Source organism: Durio zibethinus, chromosome 6 (assembly GCF_047325235.1).
Source record: "Durio zibethinus cultivar Kanyao isolate XHJ-2024 chromosome 6, ASM4732523v1, whole genome shotgun sequence".
Classification (NCBI taxonomy): Eukaryota; Viridiplantae; Streptophyta; class Magnoliopsida; order Malvales; family Malvaceae; genus Durio; species Durio zibethinus.
In genome coordinates this window covers 24,419,540-24,441,801 of record NC_143167.1, presented here as the reverse complement: position 1 = coordinate 24,441,801, position 22,262 = coordinate 24,419,540, and the positions used below count along the sequence as shown (strand labels likewise).

The following is a 22,262-nucleotide window of genomic DNA, read 5'->3' as shown; positions in this document are numbered from 1 at the left end:
AATTAAAGGATTAAAATATATTAAAGTTTATCTATTTATTTTACCCACCAATCATTATTCACAAACATTTTATGTTAATTGATTTGTCCTATATATTAAGTTATAATCATGTGAATTAAAAAAAATTAATTTTTTAAATTCTAATTTACACTTTCAATTGAGTTAAAAACAAATAAATTTAGATTTTTTTTTACTTAATTATTGTATTTTTTTTATTTTAGAAAGTTTCTTATCCCTTTTTTTTTTTTTCTTTTTTGTCTCTTAACCTTTCAACCTTTTAGAAGCATATATAACAAAATTGTTAAAAGTTAGTTTATTAGTTTATTTTTATTTTTTATAATCTATTTCTGATTGTCTTTTAGCTCCATACGATAACTTCTTTTCTTGATACTTTGTTAATGCTCTATACCTAATAATGACTGTTTTGAGATATATATATATATATATATTGTAATGATTTGATAGATTTTAATACAACTAGAAGTTAGGCAACAACCAGCATGACTTGATATTACATTTAAAAAAAAAATGACTTGATAGGATTTGATTTTTGGTCGAATAAAAACAATTTTGGATGAACAAGTGAAAAGGTTTTTTACTTGATAGATTGATTCATGGTGAAATTGAGTTTTCAATTTTAGGTAATCACATAAAATTTCAAGCTCATAATTTTAGATAAGATTATTTATTTAATGTATTTTGTTTTCTTATATTTTTATTTATAAATTGATAAAATTTATGATTTTATAAGCTTGTGATTTTTTATTAGTATATCACTTGTATATTGTCTTATGTTAGTAAAATAACATAAGTCAAATAAAATATATATAATATTAAATTTTTAATTGATCCCCTCAAAATTAAATATGAAGATTCATCACTAAACAAAGGTACGCACAATAACCTTGTAATGATTTTTTTTTTTTGTTAGAAGAAAATTTTAGCTACAATAAATTGTAATTTTATAACAATATTTAATGTTGCTAAAACTATTTTTTTTAGCAGCAATGCAAAAATATTGAATCTGAAAGTGATATTTGTTCCTTAATTTCTATGTAATTGCTACTTGGTAATATTGCTACATTTCGGGTTATTAATATTGTTTAATCCCATCTGAATTTTTTTATTTAGATTTTTAATAAGATCTCTCACACACAAAATCTTCATTTTGGGTGATTTTTATCCAGATTTTTACTCGTATCTACCTTTAACTCCCAAACCCTGTATACCTTTCTCTCCCTTCAAAATGCAGTCATTTACTTTCGTCATGTCAAGTGGAATAACAAGACCCATTAGCTTTTTTTTTGAATTTATTAGTTTATAAAATATTAATGAAAGAATTTCTGTGAGCTTTTTAGCTTAATTTAGAACTAGAAAGGCATTTTCAAAAGACAATTTCATATAAGGATGAGAGTTCATTTGTTTTCGGTGGGAAAGAGTTTAGAAGATGTAAAATTAAGGCCCAGGCCGGTAGTTACATTTCTTTTTTTTTATATTTATGATTGTATCATATAAAAAAATAAATAGATAATTAAATTATGTATATAAAATTAATAACTTATATGTATTTAACTTCATCTAAATACCAAATTAAATTAATAAAGTCATATTTTTATGCTTATTTTGTTAGTTTATTTGTTTTGTCATAATTAATATTTATTATAAAATTTATTTTTTAAAAAAAATTAAAATCTAAATAGATCTGAATGGGCTTGAACAGCTTCTTTTACTTTAAAGTCGGGCCCGAGCATCAAATGAAGGTTTATATATCTGGTTAGACTAAATCTGACAAAATTTAAAATCTATTAATGCTCTTATTAAGTTCAATTTGAATCCGACCGAACTTGATTCATAAATAGGTCTAATTGCACGAGAATACATTATTAGTATATTATTGTGTAGTGTATATAATATATTAGAATATATTAAGAAGTTGCTATATCTAATTAAACAAAAAAATTATATATTATAAATATAAATTATGGATATATATTATAGATAGTAATATAAATAATTTATTTTTTAAATAGTAAAAAGCGGTTAAGAAATCTAAATCGATTCCAAATGTTCATTTTAGTTATCTATTCAATTTTTTTTTCAAAGAAATTCAAAATTCGAATTTTTAAGACCAAATGTATTGAACGGAACGAGTATTTTCTCCTTCCTATCTGTTGCCTTTTCATTGCCCATTCCTAAAATTTGAATTATTTATGGAAATATTATTTCAGGTTTCCATCCCCAAAAACTTTTCACAATCCTTATGACTTGTATTCTAGTACTAGTTATTTACAGGCACGTGTGAGCAGGACCCCAATCATAATCCGACAAATCAAAGGCGACATTGGAGTGAATGCCTCGTTGGAGGACGCGTATCAACCATATTCTGCCTGCTATTCCAGAATGTACCATGGAGGGGACATCGTTCCATAATACAAACAACACGGAGTTCACGGGCACGACATAGCTAAACTCACGAGACAACCATCAATCATATATTTATTGCATGCCAATGACAGCCACACATTTTCTTATATTAATTCTCCAATTCGCAAAACATATATATTAAATCTTAATCAACAATTTATTGGAGCATGTGATCCACACAATCTTATGTAATATGGTCTTAGTCATCCAACCGACAGATGATCAGGGCCAACCCCGTCTTAGAATTCATATAAAAAGTAATAGATCCTTCAAAATCAGAGCCAAACCACAAAACCTATCTCAAGACTTGAACTGTCTGTCCTGTTTTGCTGCTCTTTACCAAGAGAAAATGAAACCCAAGTTGCTGTTTTTCTTCATTCTGTCATGCACTCTGGCTAGAGACAACTTTTTAGCAACTTCCCAATCAATTCCACCTCTTGGAACTAATGGTAAAATACCTGACAACGAAACAATATACAAAGTCTCCAAGCAACTCTGCTGGGGTTGCATTGGCGAGTCACTAGAGTTTTTGTTTTCACACAATTTGGTTAGGGCAGCAAAATGGGAGCTACCCTTGTTTTGGGATTTCCAGCTTGAGAAATATGCTCGATCGTGGGCAAGCCAAAGAAAGGCAGACTGCAAGCTACAACACTCTTTTCCAGAGGGTGATTTCAAGCTGGGAGAGAACATATACTGGGGTAGTGGCTCAAATTGGAGGCCGAGTGATGCTGTGAGTGCATGGTCTGAGGAAGAAAAATATTACGACTATGCAAGCAACTCGTGCCAGGAGGGTCAGATGTGTGGCCACTACACACAAATTGTGTGGAAGAGTACCAGAAGAATTGGGTGTGCACGAGTGGTTTGTGACAATGGAGATGTATTCATGACTTGCAATTATGATCCGCCGGGTAACTATATTGGCGAAAAGCCATATTGATGGTACGTAAGTAGACTGTAAAACTTAGTAGCAAAAAGTTTCTAAGGAGTACCTTAACTATACTTGTTCAACCTCACTATTTTCGAAAATATTCTGATCAAATCTTATATATATTGCATTGAAGGTAAGTAACTTTTCGAAGAGTAGTGAACTTAACAAATATTTTAGGGTACCCATTAGAAAAATATATATTAATTAGAGGAGTGAACGTTATGGTGTGTACTCTGTAGTATTAATATGTATTTGAGTGTGAAAACAGCAATATAATCAAATCATGTACTTCACCAGGCTTAGTCTCGTTGATAAAGAAAAGAGGTTTTTTTTTTTTTTTTTTTGTCAATAAAAGTTCGGTGATTGTACAAAGCACTTTACAATTAAAATTTTAAATATATCCTGTTGATATGCGATAATATATCCTTAATATTATTCGAACAAAAATTAGCCCTAAATGAAGCCTTAAAAATCTCTGACCGTATTATATGTAAATTGTTCTTGTAAATCAAATGGGACCTGGAATGGTGGCGAAGTTCTGCATATGTCATACCTATTTTATTGTCATATACAAAATAAGATATAAGATGTCTAATATACTACATGCCCTGCGGGGAATCGGCATAAATCAATTTGTTCCACGTCCGTTTTGTTGTTTCTCTCGCAATCATACGGTAGGAGGAAGAATAATTAGCATGTATGACAAGCTCATTCTGACATGGCCCATAAAATTGGCCTCACTGGCTAAAACCCATATCTGTATGTCTCTGTGTAGAAAAAATGGCAAAATTTGGGGCCGATCTGAGGCTCAGTCACAACAATTCACCCAAATTTATATTGTTACTTTTAAGTTTAATCTAAAAATTTTGAAGAATCTCATGATTGATGAGCCATCAGATAAGATTGGAACGGATATTATGGACGATTGGACCTAGCTAGTTAACTGGTAGAAATAGAATAAAAGAAGAAAGCGTTGTTAAAAGGAGGAAATAAAAGGGAGAAAAGAAGGAAAAAAAAAAAAAAGAGGGGACAAAATTCGTTAGAAAAATCAAGAGTTGGGTCACAATCATTTCCCTACAAAAATCCTTTTCATCTTTAAAGTGACCACCTTAATTTCTTGTGATTGTGTTTTTCCCATGTGCCATCATTTTTTCATTCTCTCCATTGCTCCTCTTCAATGTCATCTGTTTTAAAAATCTAAGTGGTCTTATTTGGATTGGTCCAAACATTATTTACCTTTAATTAATTACTAATGATACCAATATTTGATGACCCATTATATTCCTATTGAAATTCAATTCTTGAAAATATATATATATGTGGCAGTGAATTTATTCCAGTAAATTAGAAATAGAAAACCAAAAACAGAAAGGAAAGTAAGAAAAACTTACATTTCAGCCAACAAATTCATATGTTGAGAAAGTCTGTTTACGAAAATCAAGATTTTCGATTTCTCGTAGCATTGTTCCCAAGCTTAAATTCCATATCAAGATATAGTATCAGCAAATTGAAAACAAAAGGATAAAAAAAAAAAAATCTGACTTTGCATATAAAAAACACACTAACTCCGAATTTCTAAATGTGAAGTTAATATCACATTCCATTTTTTACATAAAATCCACTTGCAAATATTTCATGAAAGCAATCAGTAAGGTCTTTCACCAACATAATTCCCAGGAGGATCATAGTTGCAAGTCATGAAAACACCCCTTCCTCCATCACAAACCACCCTGGCGCACCCAACTCTTCTGGTTCTGCCCCACACTATCTGTGTATAATGCCCACATACCTGCCCTCCGGCGCATGAATTAGACCAGTAATTGTACCATTTACCCTCCGAAACCCACGCCGCTGCCGCCTGAGCAGGCGTCCACCCATTGCCACTACCCCAAAAGATATTTTCTCCATAAGGTCCATTGGAGTGCCTCAAAGCGCAGTCTTTCCGCCTTTGGTTGGCATACCACTGAGCGTAATGCGTCAATCTTGCATCCCACACCAATGGCCGCATTCTAATGGCGGCACGAGCGGCATTTTGAGGAGCCAAGAACTGGTTAACCAGGCTGAGGTAGTTGGCCTGAGTGGTTGAGGTGAGCAACAAGAAAAGGATGACTGCGCCATAGCACGCTCCCATTTGAGAAATTTCCATTTGGGAATGTTTGCCAAGGGGCCAATATACAACAAGGATTTTCACAATATATAACCTGAAAAATTTTATTTGTTTATTTATTTATTTTTGTTAGTAGTAGTTAGATAAGGAAGGAAAGAGGTTGTATAAAAGTTTCAAACTATGAGGTGGGAAGCATGTTACATTATGATTGCCACATTTTTTTGTGGGGTGACATAGGTTTTCAAAGATTGAATTTTACTTTCCAAAATTTCATAATTTTCTAGTGGTGGAGCTTGTATGTGTATTTGTATCTATTTGTTTTATATTTAACATATACGAGAATTATTATGTTATAATTCGTATTAATATATTAAATGTAAAATTTATTTTTTTTATTTTTACTACATTCATATATAATTTTTATTAAATTTTTAACTTTAACACTTTCTTTTTTCCACCATTTTTGTATTGTAATTAAGATTATCATATATCTAATGCCATTTGTTTTATAAAGATTAATATCATGAATAACTTATAAATTATACTAAATATTTAATATAATACTTAAACTTTAAAATTTTTTTATTTGATACTTGAATTATAAATTTGATAATTAATGCATACACGGAGATTTATTTATATATTACGTGTCATTATTTGAAATTAATCGTATTAAAAATAAATATCATATTAATTAATAAATTTATAATTTATGTATCATGTTAAAATTTTTAAAATTTAAATATTAAATATTTTATTATAATTTAAAAATAATTTAAACTTTTTGATAAATTCAAGCCTTACCTATTCAGATAAGAGAACACATAAAACGAAACAAAAGATGTAATTGGTGAGTGGAAGCATTGAAATTAGGGGTTGAAAAAGGTTATCTTGATTTTATAATTCCTTTGAATATAATTTCCCTATCTTGGAATAGATTATAAAGTTAGAATTGTTCAAAGTTCTCTACTTTCCAATATTATATTTATATTTATAATATAATATTCCGTTCATATCATATTTTTATATGAATCTAGTTTTCATTATCCAATCAAAGTGCAGCACGTCACAAAAAGTGTTAGGTTAAAGCTAAAATATTATAGTGTAATAACTGATTCTATACAGCTAAGAATACTAAATTGCTGGAATTTTACCAAACTCTATACCCAATTTAATGATTATTCAATCTACAAACAAACTTTATTTATTTTAAAAAAATTATTTACATTGATTCTAAAAAATAAAATAATGAGTTATCTTTTCTTTCTATTAATTAATAGTTAATATACTTTCTCTCTCTTTAAAATAAATTGTGCCAGATAAAATTAAATAAATTTTCTAATGAAGTTTGTAAAGTTTTTTTTATTAAAAATGGTAACATAAAAATTTATTTTGAAAATCAAAATTTATAAAATAATATAATTCAACGAAAAAATCAATAATATGTAAAAATAATTAAATTTATTGTATTTATTTAATAATAAAACTTTGTCAACATTAGTAATAAAAATACTTATTTAAAAATATATGAAAAAAATATTAATTTTATTTAAAATTTTATATACTTGATTTATGTAAAAATATATGAATCATTTAATATTTTAATTATCTTAAATTTAAGTTATTTCCATTCAAATAATTTAATTTGACACGTAAGTTACATGAATTTAATTCAGTTTGATTAGAAATTATTAAGTTTTAAAATAAAATTAATTTTTGCAAAAAAATTAAATCAATTTAATTGCTTTAAATAAATTTAAGTGTTTTATGTCATTTTAGATTAAACATTCGAACTATTCAGATTTAAGATTGTTTTAGAATTAAAATATTAATTTTTATTGATCAAATTGAAACGTACCAAAGAACAATTTTTTTTTTTGTTTGGCAAAAAATTTTTTTGGGCTGGAATCAATCTCCCAGTTCTACTATTATAAAAAAATAAATTCCCAATTCTACGCAATAAATTTAGGGTTATTTTCGGGATTGCGCTTTTTAAGTGGAACATATGACAGCTAAGCGTCTAACACTAAAAACACAATGAATGGTCATCAGCAATTTTGGGCCAAAAAGATTCCTTTTGTCGTACTAATGAAACAAAGAAAAAATAAAACATTTTATGATTGGATAAAAAAATATGTTGCAGTTGTGTAAAGTCAATTGCGTTGGTCAATTTTTAAGGCACCGAGATCACCGGAGTTCTCAAATTTTCGCCTTAATTAATGCCGCTTCTTGATATCGCCTTAATCGGCGGACCGGCTGCACCAACCTCTCCTTTTTATAATTTTAAAACATGTGCACCATTTCGGTGTATAACAATATAAAATGGTATATCAACCTATGGATCTATGGTATGTAATTAAAATTGGTATTTGAAATTTAAAAATTATAGATTTAAAACACTTTATGTGTATAATATTATTTTTAGTCAAATAAATAATAAAATAAAAGGTTAGTGATGAATTTTGACATTAATTTTGGAGAAACCAAGTTATATTTTTTTTATTTGTTATATTATTTGAATTATAAGTGAGTGTTAGATTTAGGAATGTATCTAACAAAAATATACTTAATTTTTTTAAGTTTTTGTTTTTTCATATATTTGAGGTGTTAAACCTTTATACTCATATTTATCACATCTGTTGAATACAGATATTTAGAGAAAAATAAAAAATAAAAAAATTTAAAATAGTTTTATTTAAGATTTTTATTAGATGAAAGAAACAAATTAAAAACGATCATAAATATATGAGAGTAAAAGTGTTCGACTAAAAGGAAAATAATACACTTTTGGTACTTAGTTGAATATTTGAAACCTTATTGAGAAAACTAAAAAGTTAATTTATTTTTAGACTAAAATACTAAAAAAGCTCTTGAACTATTCCACTTTTTTTTTAAAATAAATACTTATATTTTTATTATACTCAAATAAATTTTTATTTTTTGATTTGTATTCAAATATGCCCATATTTCAAATAAAAAAATTATTTAGGTTAAGAATTTATTTGGGTATAAATTGAAGGCTAAAAGCTTAATTTGAAATAAATTAAAGATTAAGAGTTTGTTTAAATGCAAATTAAAAATCAATGATTTATTTGGGTGTAACCAAAAAATGGGTTTATTTAAATAAAGCTATAAAATTAACAAATAATAATTTTAACATAAGTCAACTTAATTAATTTAAATAAATAATTGTAGTACATATAATATAGGATGTTCAAAATGTTAGGGGCCAATAATTAGACCTGTTTAAGAATTGGGTTATCTGATCAAACTCAAAAACTTACCCAAATTTTGAAAGAGATTAAACAAAAAATTAAAATCCGTTAAATGAGCTTAGGTACAATTTTTTAACTTGTTAAAATTTCGGGTTGGACCTTTGACAAAAGATTTAAAACCTTATTGTGATTCGGTCCGATTCAACCAAATTCATATATATATAAATTTTTTATTTATATATATGTAAATTATATATAAACTAATTCATATATATATAAATTAAAAATAAAAATTATATATATTTTATTAAACTTAATTTTTTTATATAATTTTTATTTTAATAAAATATGTATAATTTTTATTCGTAATTTATATATATGTGAATTAAATATAATCCTATTAAACTTTATTTAATCACACTTTTTTAAAATTTTTATTATATATATTAAGTTTAATAGGTAAGCTTGAGATTTATTTTTTTAATTTTGATTGGGTTTGAAAAAATTTTGAGATCCAAAATTTCAGATCGAGCCTGATTTGAGCAAACATATAAACTATTAATATCAAATATGAGCTCAACCTGGCTCAACCCATGAACACCTCTATTAAGAACCCTCCAGACTATACTTATAATCTACCATTATAAAGAGTTTAAGAATAAATTAAAAATTAAAAGCTAAAAAAAAAGGTATATCAACCTTGAAGGAACACCTAAAAAACAAAATTTGAAATAAAACAAAAAATAATTACAACTCTTTTTTATTCATAATTTCTTAACTATTAATAATTGAAATGTTCATACTTGTTTTATTTCATGTTATTTAGTTTAAAAATTTTTTGTTTGAAAAATAAAAAATTATTTTATAAGCATTTTTTTTAGGTTTATACTTTGATGAAAATACAATATGAAATTTAGTATCATATAAATGAAAATGATTTAAAATCTTTTTAGTTGTATGATGGAAGGAACTCTTAACATGCATTGTAGCTATATAGCTACATTTTTATGATGGGTAATTCAATTTATACCTCTTTTATTATTATAGATACCTCATTTCTAGATACACTTAAAATTCAAAATTTAATTTTTTATTTCTACTAAATGCACCGCCATTATCTAATAATAATAATATAAAAGAAAAAAAATTAAAAAAATAAAAACAAAAAATAAGGTGAAAAAAGAAAAGCGAATACCTGCGATGCAGGTCAGGTCCTCACTACGTAGACACGCGGGTCACTTGCAAGATAACGGGTCCAAGGTTTTCTCCAAAACGGTGTCGTTTTGGCTTGGTATAAAAGCCCAAATCCCAACCTTTTCCTTAGTTTGCCTTAGCCCTCTCTCTCTAACTCATTTTGCTTTGCTTTCTCTCTAAAACAGCCCCATTCGAAACTTCAAATTCCCTAGATCCCAACCAAAAACCTAGAACCTGATGCTAAGAACATTAAACCAAACCAAAACCTGTAGAACTAGAAAATAATTCTTGCCTTCTCCTTTCTGGCCGCTGTGACTCTATCGAGAAATTCAAAGATTTATCGAAATCTTCATACTAATCCAAAAAAAAACCCAGTTTTTTTTTTTAAAACCCCATATTTCAAATTAAATCCCAAAAATTCAAGACAAAACTTTAAAAATATCATCAACCTAGAATTAAAATAAAATTTCCAAAATCCAAGAACTCACAACAATTTTAAACATCAATTCAAAAAACACAAAATTCAAGAAACCCAAAAAAACACCAAAAAGCTCAACTTCAATTTTAGAAACACCTTAAAAATTTCTAGTACATTCCTTGACTTCCTAAAAAACCTAGAGTTCTTTTCAAAGTTCTAATAATTAAATAATAAAACAAACCCTTGTATGATCTTTTTCCCTCTTTACTAAACAATTTTTTTCTCTGTCTTTTTTCCCCATGTTATTTCTGTTCATTTATAATGATTAAATCCCTTTAATCCTAGAAAAAAAATTGATTGCAATTTTGTGATTTGATTTGACTTCATCCATTTAATTGATTTCCAAATTGAAGCTAAATCCACATTTTTTTTGAGATTTTTTATTTTTTAATTTTTTTTCTACTTTTTTTTCTAGACTTTTGACTTTTTTTGGACTTTGTTTTTTAAAAACAAGAAAAATTAAAACAAACAAAATAAATAAATAAAATCAATCAATCAAATTAAAATTTTTTCTATTGGGTATGAAGCTTATCAATCGGGCCTAATTCATGGTCGAAAAGCCCATTTCCAATCCCAAAAAAATCATAGACAAAATAAGGTGTCTACAATTGCTCTTTTTTGCACATTTTCTGTGAAATAGAAATTACGCAAAAACAAAAGACATCTATTTTGTTTAGGTTTAGACAAACTAAAAATTTGAAATCTAAAGATTCACAATTTGAAATGTCAAGGGTTCATAAAATTTCAAAGATTTGCAAAGCTTTATAACAAGAATTGAAAGATTGTAAGACTCGAAGATTCGGAAAAGATAATTAACGATTTCAAAATTCACCAAAAGTTAAGATTCATAAAAGGTTTGCAATAATTTCAAGTTTTGTGAAGATTTCAAAAGTTTGTAAACGATTCAAAATTCTAAAAAATTTTAAGATTCGTAGAGGTTTCAAGATTTGCAAAGGTTTTAAGATTTAAAAAAAAATTCTAAGATTTTCAAAGGTTCTAGATTTGCAAAGATTCCAAGTTTCACATAAGTTCTAGATTTTCAAGAATTTTCAAATTTACAAGAATGAAAGATTCGTAAAAATTTTATATTCTAAAAAATTTTAGATTTGCAAGAACTCAGATTCGCAAGAATATAGGTTTATAAGAACTCTTAAGAGTTTCAAATTTGTAAGAATTGGAAGATTTGCAAAACTTTTAGGTTCATAAGAATTTCAAGTTTGTAAGAAATCACAAACTATAAATCACAGACAAGATGAAAAGATTCACATTGAAAAGATTTTTTTTAGTGATTCACATCCAAAATCTAAAGCTTTATGTTTAAAATTCATAAAACTTTTAGGTTCGTAAGAATTTCAAGTTCGCAAGAACTCATCAACTATAATTCACATAAAAGATGAAAAGATTCGCATTTAAAAGATTTTTGTTAGTGATTCACGTCCAAAATCTAAAGCTTTATGTTTGAAAAATTCAAAGATTCACATCATAGATTTCAAGGTTCAAAGATTTTTGTTTGAAAATTTTCAAAGTTTCACATCCAAAAGTTAAAGATTTTCATTCAAAAAATTTTTGGATTCATATCCAAAATTTCAAAGATTCTTATTCAAAAAATTTTAGGATTCATATCCAAAATTTCAAAAATTTTCATTCAAAAAATTTTGGGATTCACACCTAAAATTTCAAAGATTCTGATTAAAAAAATTTTTATATTTCATAACCAAAATTTCAAAGATTCTTATCCAAAAAAGTTTTGGGTTTCACATGCAAAATTTCAAATATTCACATTTGAAAAATTTTAGATTTACATCCAACGTTTCAAAGATTCTCATTCGAGAAGTTTATTTAAACAAAGGCTCTATAACTTTAAAAGTTTGAAAAGTTTTCCTTGTAAAGAAAATCCCATCATGAAATATCTTTCTCATTTGAGGAATTAAATATCAAACATTTTCTCCTATCGAAGTCAAATTTTGTATGCAATAAATGTCAATACAAATGTCTTCTACATGATGTAAATGTAATAATCCAGATTCTCACTAAACGATACAAATGCATGTCTTAAACAATAATATAAATGTCATACTATGATTCAAATGTTCTCTACATGATGCAAATGTGTGCCCTAACTATGATGCAAATGCAATTATCAAAGATTTAAAAAAACAATGTAAACACAATGTATGTAATGAAATTCCAAATGTGGTAACGAGGTTCTCAAGATTTCACCATTTTATACATTCCTTTTAAGCTTATCAGCATAATGATTTTAAAACAAATTCTATCAATTGATCCATGTTATTTTCCTCATTTGATCACAACTCATAGGTTATGTTGACCAGTTCATCATTGTATTCATCACTAGGTCACCTTATTTGCCCTTTCCAACATATCTTCTCAGGCTTCCTTTAATTCTGTTATCTTGGATTTCTTTCAAAAAAAATGAAAAAAAGCTTTTACAGACATTGTCCTTCATTCATTTGTCATCATTTTAATTTATGACAAACATGATACATTTTCTTAATTCATTCAAAGGATGTACACTTGGTAAAGAAAAAAAAATAAAGGGTCTTTCATTATCAAAAGAAAGTCTAGCCAATAGTAAATTAAAGGTGAACAAAAGTAAAATACTATGAAAATAGGGTATTAACATCCAAAATAGTAACTATTAAGATAATTTTAAACTCTAACTTAAAATTCTCTTTCAAAAGCACATTCCATTAATATCCATGATCTTTAAGTTGATTATTATCCTTATTCCTAAGATCCTCACATAAATCTATTTTTTCAAGTTTTCATCTTCATTTAAACCGCCCTTTCGAGTTTCAGTTTAAGTCTTCTTTTTTTGTTTTTTTTTTTGCACATCTCTTCTTTATCTTTTTTATTTCTTTTTCCTATGGTCCATCAACCAAACAATCTAATGACAAATCTACTTCAATTTAATTCATGATTCTTTAATTCGAGTATTCACATTCAATTAAAATAAACTTTTAAGGGATGTAATGTAGGCTAGGATGAAAGATTATGAAAGAAATGAATAAAATAAGCCCAAACTATATTTGAAAAGTAATCAAAACCAAAAATCATTTCCTTCCATATTGGGCACCTTGACATTTTGCTTCATTAATTCTTTTTTTTTTATTTTTTTTCTTTTCATCTTTTTTTAAGAAAAATTTGAATACAAAAAGGCTTTGCCCCTGAAATCAATAAGAAAAAACAAGCTTTTCAAACTTTGCCCTTAGTGTGGGGGTGATCTCTGGTTAAGGTTCCTTAAAAAAAATTTTCAACAAGCTCAAACGGGAAAACAAAGGATAATTTTACTCTTTTTGTGAAGGATAAAAAAAAGATGACCATTTATCATTTTAAACATGAATACTCTCAATGGAGAAAATTGATTGACCATAAATAGACTTGTGAATGAACTATAATAAAGAACATATATTGCATTAGTTTCATCTTTCAACGAGAAAAATTATTTGCCATATGTGTCTTCTCTTATTCAAAAATCTCAATAGATTAACAATCTCAACTTATTAACATGAATGATGTTTTTAAAATTGAATCTTGAATTGTTGTCATGATTGTCTAAATACTCATTATTTGGAATCAAAAAATGGATATGGGAAAAAGATATGAGAAGATAAAAGTATATAATGGTGATTCACATGAAAGAAAAAATGTCATGAAATTGCATCATATCTGTCATTTTTATTAAAATGATAAAAAATAAAATAAAATGTAAGTATATGAAAAAGATCCATATTCTAAAGAAATACAAAGATGACAAGTAGCTTCAGTCAGCCTTTTCATATCTTTCCCAAAATTATGCCATTGAATGATCAAATAAAGGGCTTTTATGGACATTCAACTCTTTTGATTTGGTGAAACTGATCGAGCTTGTTTGGATCAGATGTTGCACCTTATATTTGAAAGCAAGGTAGGTTTTTATAGATTGACCCACATTCCTATTATGGTAATCATATATGGCTTAACATTGTATTATTTGAGATAGGGTAGCTTTAACGGTTTCAAAAGAACTAGGGATACCAAGTCATTCTTGACCAATTCTGGGAATAGCTTAGGATAGGTTATAGGGATAAGATCAAATTAAGTTTTCTTTTGGTTGCCCTTGGATCTTTCCAAATCACTCATTTAATTGTTAGGCCTTGAAACTAATGTAGTGATAGGATTAGACACATATGCAGGTACTTAAAAAATTGGTTGATAAGGGCTTGGGTAGATGTTATTTATAGTTAGAAAATGAGGTTGTTTAAGAACTTGTATAATATTATTGACTGTCAAGTAGTAAGCAAGATGAACATATGGTGGATATGAAGCATAACTTTTAAATTGTTGTCCTCAAAGCTCACCACTTAGGCTTTAGTTTCTTTTTTTGTAGGCATCCCACTTTTCTTGGCACTGCTGGCTCTTCTTTCCTCAAGCTTACCATTTTTTATGGTGTTTTCAATAATCTCCCCTGAGATCACTATGTTAGAAAAGTTTTTTGTTGCATTCTCTATTATCTTCTTATAATATGGTACCTTTTGGGTGTTTACGAGTAAGACAATTATTTTTTTCTTAGTAAAAAAAGGTTGAACTTGAGTAGCTATATCCCTCTATCGTTGGGCATATTCTTTGAAGGACTTCATTACTTTCTTTTTCATACTTTGCAAAGAAAGGTGATCGGGGGTCATATCTATAATATGATGGTATTGGTTAATGAAAGATGGGTCAAACTTTTACAGGATCAGATGTGGGTTCTGTCCAATTAAACATATCATTTTATAGCAGAACCAATCAAACTATCTTGAAATACATGCATAAGTAGTTTTTCATTATTGACGTAAGCTATCATCTTACGATAATACATTATAATATACGTAATAGGGCATTTAGTACCTTCATATTTCTCAAACTTTGGTACCTTAAACTTTAAGGGTGTTACCATATTTGGTACCAGACAAAACCTAGTGGCATCCATTGATCAATACCTTTTATAGCTTGTAATATTTCCTCAAACATTTTCATCATGTGATCAGCTTTAGAGTCTTTCAAACTTTCAATCATCTTCAATTTTAACTTTTCATTTTCTTTAAGGTTATTTAAGTCAGGAATTGAGACTGGTTCTACTGCCTTTTCAATAAAGATAAGATTAGCAAAACTTTGAAGTTGCCTTTGAGTTGGTGTAGATGGCATTCCTGTATAAGTATACCCTATGGGGAATCTGAATTGTTATGATGAAGTGCTTTGAGTGGACTAGGCTTGAAGTGGGCCATAACTAAGAGGATACAAAGGATCAACAATATCTTGCAATGGTTATTAGGTCTAGCATCTTTTTCTACAATCTTTCTTTTATTCAACTTGCCTAATGCTTTAAGGATTTTGTTTAACTCTTTTTTGATTTCTTCTTGAACCTTCTCTAACTTCTTAATGTGGCTTATGTTTTCTTACTCCATTTGTTTGACTCGAGCTTAGGTGTTATACTGGTGGTGAGTTGGTCAAGCTATTATTGAACCTTGATTTACCACAATTAAGATGCATATTTAGAGTGATGTTTATGGAATCATCCAATTATGCATGAGATTGAATGCAAAAATGCATGAAAGCAATGAAAATGATTTAATGATGTAAATGCATGCATATACAATAAAAGAAAAGGGTTAGTAAACAAAGAATAGTCTATACAAGAAACAACATAAAATGATTAGTATGCAAATATAAAAAAAAATATAAATTTACAAACAGAATAAATGTCCCATCATACATCTTATTTATGACTTTGTAACACAAGAGAAGGCATGGCTCTAATTTAGGTTCAAACCTTTAAGGTTTATTTGCATGCTAGGTTAAAAAATTTAATAGTCTAAAGATTTTTAAATTGTTTCTTACAGCAATATTGTTCACTATAGACTAGTAAGGTACCTCAATCCTTACCTGTTACAGGCTATAAGCAGAAATGATTTAATTTGAGTGAGAGTTTTTTGTACCCATGCAAAGATATGAAATCTCGTGAAGGCATAGGTATTTTACTCCTTTCTAAGGGACAAAACTCAGGTATAGAGCTCATGTTATGTATATGCGTGTGAATGACATATATATAAAATGAATAAATAAATAAATAAATAGATAAATAAAATACAAACAAGGAAAAAAATTCTTAGATTTATTAAGTTAGGCTCGGATAATAAAAAATTATTTACTGGCCTAACTCTCAATATCTCTAGTAGAGTTGCCAAACTGTCATAACATATAGATCCATAGACCAATTGCTAGATATATATTTTAGAAGTCACCACCAATCTTTTTTGTCAAGGTGTGATTGGTCACTTAACTAAATCTGTACTATTTAAAGAGAAATTCCAAGATTAACTTAGGTGTCTTTAAACAGTAAATTTAGTACATGAAACTACATTTTAGGTTTAGGAGTGCAATTATGTGTGAGGAAGGTTATAGTACCCTCACAGTGCCCATTGAAAGGATGGTACTGTTTGATTTCAAATTATCAAAGCCTTATAATATTCTTATAATTTTATCAAATCATTTCATTATTGGAAACTAATCCTAATTTGCTTCAATAGTTTGATAGCAATTTAAGATAATTTTCTTACCTTAGGAGTATGCATAGAGACTAATGTCCCACTCTAAAAAGGCTCCGTCGTCAGGTTCATTAATATATTTTGTTCAGGAAAATAATTAGTAAAATCTTCTAATAATTTGAGAAGATTTATTTTGATGTAGATCTCCCAATAGTTTTGTGAGAATTTTTTGTAAATTTATTTTTAGAAAATGCATTAAATCTTCCAATAGTTTGGTAAGATTTAATTTAAAATTTAAATCCTCCAATAGTTTTATAGGATCAACACAAAATATTTTATTAATAAAAATTTTTTATAAAAAAATTGATATATGGAATTCTTCAATAGTTTGGCAAAATTCATAAAAATTTAAATTCATTAAAAATCTTCTAATAGTTTGGTAGGATTCATGAATTTATTTTAGAAATACTTTTTTATTTTTTTATGAATAAATAAAATAAACATCATAAAAGTATATATAGAAAAAAATAATAATAACAATAAATTGTTCAAATTCAAATATAAGTAAAATAATAATAATAATAATAATAATAAGATAAAAGAAAAGAAGAAAATCAAAACAAAAAATATGGTGAAAAAAGAAAAGCAAATACCTACAATACGGGTCGGGTCCTTATCAAGTTGACACGTGAGCTAACGGGTCAAAGGCTTTCTCCAAAATGGTGCTATTTTGGCTTGGTATAAAAGCCCAAATCTCAACATTTTTTTTAGTTTACCTCAATCCTCTCTCTTTCTCTAGCTCTTTTTGCTTTGCCTTCTTTCTAAAATGGCCCCACCAAAAACTTCAAATTCCCTAGATCCCAACCAAAAACCTAAAACCTAGCATTGATAACATTAAACCAAACTTAGAAAACCTGCAAACCCATAAAATGGCCATTGCCTTCTCCTCTCTAACCGCTGTGACTACACCAGAAAATTCAAAGATTCATCAGAATCTTCATACCAACCTAGGAAAAAACCAATTTTTTTTTAAAAAACCCGATTTAAAATTAAATCGCAAAAATTCAAACCAAAACTTTACCAATATCATCAACCCAAAATTAAAATAAAATTCCTAGAATCCAAGAACTCACAACCATTCTAAACATCAATTAAAAAAACATAAAATTCAATAAACCTAGAAAAACACCAAAAAGCTCAACTTCAATTTGAGAAACATCTTAGAAATTTCTAATACATTCTTGGACTTCCCAAAAAACCCAGAGTTCTTTCCAAAATTCTAATAACTAAATCCTAAAACAAACCCTCTTGTGATCTTTTTCCCTCTTTGCTAAACAATTTTTTTCTCCATGAGTCCTCCCTTTTCTTGTGTGATTTCTCTTCATTTATAGGGATTAAATCCCTTTAATCCTGGAAAATAAATTAATTGCAATTTTGTGATTTGATTTGATTTCTTACATTTAATTGATTCCCAAATTCAAGTTGAATCCACATTTTTATTTTTTTTATTTCTAATTTTTTCCTTTTTTTTCTTTTGACTTTTTTCGAAGTTTTGAGTTAAAAAAAAAAAACAAGTAAAATTAAACAAATTAAATAAATAAAACAAATTAAATCAAATTAAAAAATTTTTTATTAAGCCCGAAGCTTCCCAATCGGGCCCAATTCATAGTCAAAAGCTCATTTCCAATACCAAGAAAATCTCAAACAAAATGAGATGTCCACAAAGAGATTGATAGAGCCATGCCTCCTAAGAGGTTCAAAATGCCAACCTTGGAAACTTACGATGGTACTTCTGATCTTTTCGATCATATAAAACTTTATAAAACTAACATGATGATGTAGGGAACATATGAAGTTTTGATATGTAAGGGTCTTGCCATTACTTTTAAAGATGCAGCTCGGTCCTAGTATAGCAATCTAGAACCAAGGTTTATCATAACATTTAAAGAACTCAATCACTCCTTTTTGTCTCGATTTGTAAGTAGCCAAAAAATGAAAAAGACAACCTTGAGTTTAATGTCAATCCACCAAGGTAGCAATGAATCCCTAAAAAGCTATGTCACGTGTTTTAACGCAAAAGCTCTTCATGTGAAAGACCTAGAACAAACAACCTTTATAGCCACCTTGATAAGTGGACTCAATAACAGAGAGTATCACTTGAAGTTGACCTTGTCATTAGAGCTACCTAATGTTGTGTTTGGATACATATAAATAAAAGAAAAGAAATTAAAGGGAATGGGAGTTTTTTAAAAGAAAAGAAATGGTACATGTACCCCTTGTTTAGATAGTTAAAATTAATAAAGGAAAGGAAAGGAAATGAATTCTAATAACCATTGTTTGGATAAATAGTGAAAAAAAAAAGAAATAATTCATTACAATATTTTTTTTTCCAATTATAACCTTTTTTTTATAATATAACATATAATATACAAATATATCTTTGTACTACCTAGCTTGTATAAACAAATCTTTTTAAACAAAATTAAGCATGTTTAATACGATAATATGTATTAGCTAGTTATTGATCTATTCTTAATTTTGAGTTTAATTTAGCCTTTTAATTTATTCTGACAATAGTTTGGCTTGTTTTGTTGTTAAAACTTGAAAAATCATAAAATATTTATAAACTATGATATTATATAAAATACTCATAAAAAAATTATTTTTGTAGAAAGTGTCAGTTATATAATTAAAGCTGATGTCATAATAATATAGATATAATAATCTTTTTATAAAAATAAAATTTTTTCACCTTTCCTTTCCTTAGCTTTTCCCTCAAATTAGGGTATTAAAAAGGTGAAGATTATAAGGGAAACCAAAAGCTATTGAGTTTCCACTTTTTTATTTTCTTTTAAATTAAAAGTGTATACAAACAAATGAAAGGTTTTTTGTTTCCATTACTTTCCTTTATTTTCATTTTCTTTCTTTCCCCTCCCCTCAATCCAAATATAGTGTAAGACTCTGGTTGACATCTTACTATAGCTAAAAAATATATATAAATGCTAAAGCTACAATACAAAACAATCGAGGTGAGAAAGGCTCATCCTTTTCTTTGGTCATAAAAAAGGTAAGGATTTCTATGGTTTTTCCCTAAGAGGGAGATGGCATAAGGTTAGAAGCCCCAGTAGAGAAAGAAATTATGCAACACTGAATACCTTTTGAATTAGGATTCTAATACAAAGTAAAAAAAATTTAGAGCTCAGATGGTAGAAGCCACTGAGACAAAACACGATAATGGATCCACCTAAAAGATGTATCTTTTATAGAGACATAGGCCACAATATTGAAAACTGTGTTAACTTGAAAAATGAGATTGAAGCTATGATTAGGAAATGTCAATTAAGGAGGTTTATAGATCAACAAAGATAAGGGTAAGTTAGATTGGACTATAGATATGACCGAATAGAACCCACAAGGGATTGGAAAGATAGGCCATGAGAAAACAGAAGGTGAAGTTTTGAAGAGATAAGCCAAGATGGGAAGAAGGCCAAACTAGAAATAACAGGCCAATCATTGGAGAGATTAATGTAATTATTGAAGGCAACTCAACCTTAGCCAAAAGAAAATTCAACCCAGGAATGCTCATGGTAGTATGTTTTTTGGTAAAGAAAAAAAAAACTAGAAAGATGAACCGATCTCGTTCAACTCAGAAGACTTTGAGGGAATCCAATACTCATATGATGATGCTATAGTAATTATAGTTACAGTGTGTAATCATGTAGTCAATATAATCTTGTTCGATAATGAGAGCTCGATCAACATTATGTACTACGACACCATGAAAAAGATAAGAATCAATGAAGACCAATTACAATCGATCACTATAACCTTAGTAAGATTTGGGAATGAGCAAGTACTAATAAAAGGGACTATTAAGCTATTAATCTTTTTGGGGATGAAACCAAGGGTGGTCACTTTAGTTATAGAGTTCATGGTGTGGACATCCCATCTGCCTACAATATGATATTAAATTGACCTAACCAATATATTATGTGGCTTATAAGCTGAGCTTCCCATCTGAAAGTGAAATTCTTAACACCTCAGGGGTTGGAAAAGTAATTGAAGGCTAGTTCATGGCATAATAGTGTTATGTCACAACAATAAATAGAAGACTGGGATGTAGAATGTCAGTTCCACTAAGGCTGAAGACACCAAAGAAAAAAAATAATAAAAACCAAGGAAAAGCAAGAAAGCCAAAGTAAGAACATACAATGTAAGATCGACCTAATGGAAGCACACTTTCAAGCCATTTTGAGCTCTTAAGTTTAAATAGAAGATACCTTTTATTCCATTTTTTAAACTTTTAAAGTGATTTTGAAATGACCAAGCTTTCAAGCTAGTACAAATTATTACATGTCATTTGGACTAAGCAATGTATTGGCCAAAACATAGTTTGAAATGAAAAACACATACTGATTAAACCATATATTCCAACAAGTTATCAATAAATACTTACATCAAAATTTGTTTTCATGAAAAGTTATCCTGATCTAATTGAACATAAAGAGATAATTGGCTAAAGACTTGAATAAGATGAAAATTGATCGACTAGTAGAGAATTTCGTAGCTATACCATTTTAGGATAACTTTCCTAAAAAGCATATTTAGATCAGAACTAAACTTAAGCACAAGAAATAGTTAATTCAACATTAAAGAAATAACGTCTACATCTTTGCTTGGACACTGTTCGATATACCTAAAATCAACACCGAAGTAATAGTCCATAGACTACATACTAATCTTGATATGAAACCAATTTAACAAAAGAAAAGAACCTTTACCCCAGAAAGATCAAGGGCTATCGAGGTGAAGGTTGATAGATTATTGCAAGCAAGGTTCATCAAAAAGGTTTATTACCCTAATGGATAGCCAATCTAGTCATGGTAAAAAAGCACAATGAAAAATGGAGGATGTGTGTTCATTTTATCGACCTAAATAAAACATACCCAAAATATGGTTTTTTCCTCCATAGCATAGATCTGCTAGTAGATGATAGCATCAAGCATGGCTTTTTTAGCTTTATAGATGCTTACTTTGGTGACAACCAAATTAAAATGTTGAAGGATGACAAGGGAAAATGGCTTTTATTACTGAGAAGGGCCTTTATGTTACAAGGAAATACCATTTAGGTTAAAAAACATAAAGGTGACCTATTAAAGGCTGTTCAACAAGGTTTTTAAACATTAGGTCAATCATAACATAGAAGTATATGTGGATGACCTGATAGTAAAAAACAAGAGCTTGGCTGAGTACTTGAAAGGCCTTGAAAAGTCTTTTAACACCTTGAGAAAGTATAAAATAAGGCTTAACCCAAGCAAATTTATTTTTGAAGTCACGTTGGGTAAATTTCTAGGGTACATGATTAATAAAAGAGGGAAAGTGATGAACT

General features: G+C 28.2%; 1 protein-coding gene and 1 pseudogene across 2 annotated transcripts; one reads left to right on the top strand and one right to left on the bottom strand.

The window, feature by feature from the left end:
- The first annotated feature begins 2,606 nt into the window (after nucleotides 1-2,606).
- On the top strand, nucleotides 2,607-3,472 carry LOC111285599 (pathogenesis-related protein PR-1 pseudogene; annotated as a pseudogene). Its single transcript, XR_016342910.1, has one exon. The product of XR_016342910.1 is annotated as a pathogenesis-related protein PR-1 pseudogene (transcript).
- A 1,247-nt stretch (nucleotides 3,473-4,719) lies between these two features.
- Nucleotides 4,720-5,547, bottom strand: LOC111285744 (pathogenesis-related protein PR-1-like). The gene has a single exon (XM_022875335.2). The coding sequence runs from the start codon at nucleotides 5,496-5,498 to the stop codon at nucleotides 4,998-5,000; it is 501 nt and encodes a 166-aa protein (XP_022731070.2). The 5' UTR covers nucleotides 5,499-5,547; the 3' UTR covers nucleotides 4,720-4,997.
- Between the last annotated feature and the right edge of the window lie 16,715 nt (nucleotides 5,548-22,262).